Source organism: Durio zibethinus, chromosome 15 (assembly GCF_047325235.1).
Source record: "Durio zibethinus cultivar Kanyao isolate XHJ-2024 chromosome 15, ASM4732523v1, whole genome shotgun sequence".
Classification (NCBI taxonomy): domain Eukaryota; kingdom Viridiplantae; phylum Streptophyta; class Magnoliopsida; order Malvales; family Malvaceae; genus Durio; species Durio zibethinus.
The window spans coordinates 16,627,497-16,632,043 of NC_143176.1; the positions used below are offsets into that span (position 1 = coordinate 16,627,497).

Here is a 4,547-nt window from a genome sequence, read left to right on the forward strand (position 1 = left end):
ATACCTGTTCAAGTCATCGGGTCAGTTTTGGCATAGATTTCAGGCCCTAACCTGATCTGATTAAATTTTGTATTAATAAATAATATATTTTTATTTAATTCTAACTTATTTTTAAAAATTTTAAAAATAATAAATATAAAATAATATTTAATTTTAATAACAAAATATAATAGTTAAATGGATAAGTCAAAGACAAACACGAGAAAATAGCTAAAAGAGACTTTTGTTAGATTAGAGAGAATGCACTTCCATAATCCATATTGATCAATTTGATATTAATATTTCCGAATACAAAATTTGGGTCCCACTTGTACCCATAAACATCCAATTGAACTGGATTGGGGGTCAGAGAAAAGCATTAGCTATATGCTTTAAACGTTAAGATAAGAAATAAGAAATAGTAAGACGCAAAGAGCATCAAGAAAAATACAGAAACAAAATTAAAAAGACAAAAAGAAGGCTTTCAATTCAAAGAGGACCTAACTTTATAAGGTTTTGCATTGGAAATTTAATTGATATCACTAGAAACAGTAAGGACGATCTGGTCTCTTAACTCCAGCCGCATTTCCTCTCGCAATTCTCCATCACATCTTTAATAATTAGTCATTCCACATCGAGAAAACTCCAGGATTTGAGCCCTGAACTGAGTCCCCGGACCAGCCGCCATAGCCCCCAGAAGGCATATCATAATCAGCCTTGACCAGGGCTAGCTCTTCTGTACATCGCACTGCATTTTCTGCTGTCAAAAAGGAAGCCATCCCATTCCCCATATAACCTCCACTATAACTCCCGCTAGGGCTGCCATTATTATCCACAACAGATGATGAATTAGAACATCCCATGTTCATCAACCCATGAAGCAAAGCCGGGTTGTTTTGGATGTAACTGTTGTAAAATTGAGAATTCTGGCTCGACTGGTGCATGTAAGACCCTGATTGCTGGTGCAATTGCAGCTGCGTTTGAATATAATTCTGGGGAAAGGAGGAGGTGTCTTGAGTGTATTCAGAAATGTCGTGATTTTGTAAAGTTAGCAATGGTTGAGATTGCTCAAATGGGACCTGAATTAGAGGGTAAGCCTGTAACCGGCTAGAGCTAGAGCTTCCATATTGTAAACTTGAACCCAGAGCCATAATTTCTTCACGTTTCCTTGATGATTCAAGTGCTTGAGCTTCCTTTAGCCGTTTAGCAGCTCCTCCTCCAATTGGTAATGTGTTGCTCTCAAGAATGGCTTTTACATCATAACGACTCATGTCAAAGTTGGTGACTGCATTAAGTCCTCTGAATTTAATTGCTGCAATGTCATAAGCTTCAGCAGCTTCCTCTTCAGTACCTGTATCAGAAACAAAGTAGTGACTGCTAGTTTCGTACTGCTTTAAACTTAGAACTTAATTAAATTACTTATATGAACAACATGTTCAATTGTTTGAGTTATTGAAAGTTTCAAAGTGGAAATAAATTCTTCTAATTCTCGTTTTATTTCAGCATGTATCAGTCAACTTACTGAAAGTTCCTAGGTAAAGATCTTTGTTGCCCGCAACTCTACCGATCCTAGCTTGCCATCTGCCGTGTTGATGATGTCTGTATGAAGATACATGTATGTTAGAGAGGGCCGAGAGTGAGAGATGCCCAGATGGCATGCTGTTCATTTTGTTAGTCTACCTTGTTACTCCACGGTACATGGATGCACCCCTTGAGAAACCACTGCTCTTCCTGCAGAGAACATTAAACACAACGAAAATTCTTGTCTAGTAATAACTTTCCAAAGGCTGCTTCATAAGACCAAGATTTTACTTATATTTTGAAATAAAATCTCTTAGAGATATATATATGTACCTTCGAATAGCGGCCACAAATTCTTGTCTAGTCATGTGCTTCATTTCTTCCAGCTCCTTTTCATAATTACTAATCTACAATATACAATAAAAGAAAATCAAAATTAAAGCTGACATACTTTTAATTATCTCTTGGTTGCAGTACTGCATTGATGTCTGCTGCAGCAGAAGAAAACATATATGTATATACCGGGAAATTAGTAGTGGTGGAGGTTCCCCAGTACTTTAGTGCAGCAAGATCGTACGCCCTAGCTGCTTTCTCTTCTTTGTCATACCCACCTGCTCAACATGGTGTTTAAAACAGTTTTGCAACCAAAATTTGGAAATATTGATGAAAGAAGAAAAAAGAAGGAAGCAAAAACAAATACGGTATATATATTGGGAGAACTCGTGTACTTACCCAAGTAGACTGCAATAGTGATGCAAACCAAGGTAACCATGACAAAAAAGATGTAGAAATAGGTTAGTAAACATTAAAATTAGTGCTTATAGCTGGATAAAGAAAACCCTAGAAGAATCCAAAGATTAATTAAGTTGGTTCATGTAGCAAGCCCTTAAAAGATGTAATATACAGGTTCGGAGTTTAAATTTTAGCACTTGCAACCTCTTCACAATATCCATGTAGCCTCCTATGAAAAAAAAAAAAAAAAAAAAAAAAAAAAAAAAAACCTAGAAGAAGTCCAAGCTGATCTACCTTGTCTTCCTTTCCTTGATTGCCCTTCTCTCCTGCAACTATTATCCCAAAGATGAGCTTCATATCTTCCAGTCCATCTATGCCTGCACTTGCAACAAGAATAATCCATTTCCATTTCAAAATCCAATTTAATAAGTACAAAAAAGTTTCCATATACTTGTAAAACAGAAGAGAGAAGCTGCTACCATTTGGTTGATGAAATAATCCATGCTCACCTTGTCACGCCACGGTATATGGATGTTCTTTGGCCAAATGTGTCCAAGGTTCTTCTAGGGGGAGCTTCCACAATATTAGTACTATTTTCGGCGCTGGTTTCACTGGTTGAACCCCGGCCACTTCCCATAGATAATGTCAGTGACTGCAAGTTGTTAGCATTTTCTTGGAACTCATAGTTGTTATTGGCAGCTACAACAGTGTTTTGCACCTGCACAATACTGTTGTTTTGGAATGAGTACTCAGAATCATTAGCCTGATGAATTTCATTGAAGGCTACAAGATCCAACGATGGACTTTCGGATTTCGAAACGCCAAGGAAATCTGCAACCTTTGGAACCTCACTCGTATCATGGGTGTTTATCAAGTTCCATTCTGTAAAGACAAGAGTGAGAAATTAGATTGAAAAACAGCAAGAGATAGAAAGAACATGGGAACAAGAGAAGAGATGTACCTTGGGCTTGGAATGGATTCCCCATATTATCATTCACTAACCCTAGATTGAACTGATGAGATTGAGAGGAATGCAAATGCGTTGGCAACGAAGAATTAGGGGGAGAAAGAGGAAAAGGGAGCCAGTTGTTTGAATTCATGGAACACATATATATGTATTATAAATCCAAAGCCTGTACTATGCAGCCCCCCAACAAATCAAAAATCTTCTGCAAGAAACAAAAGACAAGGTGAAGCGATCAACAAAAGAAATGATACAGGAAAACTTTTTGGCTAAAATGCGGATAGAAACAAATTTCTATTGTAACCAAAGATTTACAAAAATGACTACTGACTAGGGTTTGAACTTTGCAGCTATATATGTATTCTCCCTCTCTTCCTCTCTCTTTCTTTCTTTGTTTAAACTTTTACTGTAGCAAAGAAGAAAGTATTTTAGAAGAAAACAAGAGAGAAGAGGAAGCTGTGAAGGCTGAAAGGAGAAGAAAATCTTGAGGAAGATACAATATAGTAATTAAATTAATGCTTTATACATATATATATATATATCATACTTTAAAAGAGAGTTTCTTTTTTTTTTATTTCTTAGAGACCCCTCTTACAAGGATCATTAGAAGAGGTCTGATTGTAGAAACAACAGTTTCCAGTACTTAAAATGAATTAATTACATTTTTTTCTTAAAAAAAAAAAAAAAAGTTTTGTAGCAAGACAAACCCACAATTCCAACCGGAAAAATCCATTCCCTACCTCCCTTACATTGAAAATTCTTATATATATATATATTTTTTTCTCTTTCTATGCCCCACTTGGTTTATTGGAACTCTCGGGTCCTCGTTCTAAGCAATTCATGACTCCTCAAAGCCCAGCATTCCCACACTCCTGCAAATCATCTCCTAGTCTAAACCAATTGACCACTCTACGTAAAGTTACCTCTCTCTCTCTCTCTCTCTCTCTCTCTCTGCTTTGATTTCAAAGGGTAATAGAGAAAGTAAATGAAGAGTGAAGGGAGAGAGAGATCAAACTCATGTAATGGGTTGAAGATCCCCGAGTTCCCCTCTCCCTGCATGTGTTGAAGAAGTGTGTGTACGGACATGCAATATTAAATCCCCAAAACCCGACATTTTTAAATATTAAAGGAACTCAAGAGGAGATGTTGAGTTAGATTTACTCGATCTTCTTCAAAAATATACTTACTCTATATTACACCAATTGTGATACTCAAGTTTAATTATTAAACAATTCTTTTTTTTAAAAGAAAGATTTAAGTGAAGGATTTTGTTTGGTTCCCCAAGTAGAAATCTGTTGACCATCTAATTGGTTTTCGCACCCCGTCAAAAGGTTAACATGTATTAAAAATG

The 4,547-nt window shown here is 36.3% G+C and overlaps 1 protein-coding gene across 1 annotated transcript; it reads right to left on the reverse strand.

Moving 5' to 3' along the window:
• Positions 1-234: 234 nt before the first annotated feature.
• On the reverse strand, positions 235-3,693 carry LOC111302398 (AP2-like ethylene-responsive transcription factor PLT2). The gene is made up of 8 exons (XM_089744297.1): positions 3,194-3,693; positions 2,742-3,114; positions 2,527-2,609; positions 2,023-2,111; positions 1,834-1,907; positions 1,660-1,710; positions 1,502-1,578; positions 235-1,330 (listed from the first exon to the last, which is right to left on the reverse strand). Exons 1-8 carry the CDS (start codon positions 3,339-3,341, stop codon positions 600-602), a joined length of 1,626 nt encoding a protein of 541 aa, XP_089600423.1. The 5' UTR covers positions 3,342-3,693; the 3' UTR covers positions 235-599.
• Positions 3,694-4,547: the final 854 nt, after the last annotated feature.

Excerpts from the sequence above, each read along its gene's own strand:
- LOC111302398 (XM_089744297.1), bottom strand. The coding sequence starts at position 3,341 with ATGTGTTCCATGAATTCAAACAACTGGCTCCCTTTTCCTCTTTCTCCC. Across the intron at positions 1,908-2,022 it reads CCACCACTACTAATTTCCCG|ATTAGTAATTATGAAAAGGA; the intron begins GTATATACATAT and ends TGTATATTGTAG. Across the intron at positions 1,579-1,659 it reads ATGTACCGTGGAGTAACAAG|ACATCATCAACACGGCAGAT; the intron begins GTAGACTAACAA and ends ATCTTCATACAG.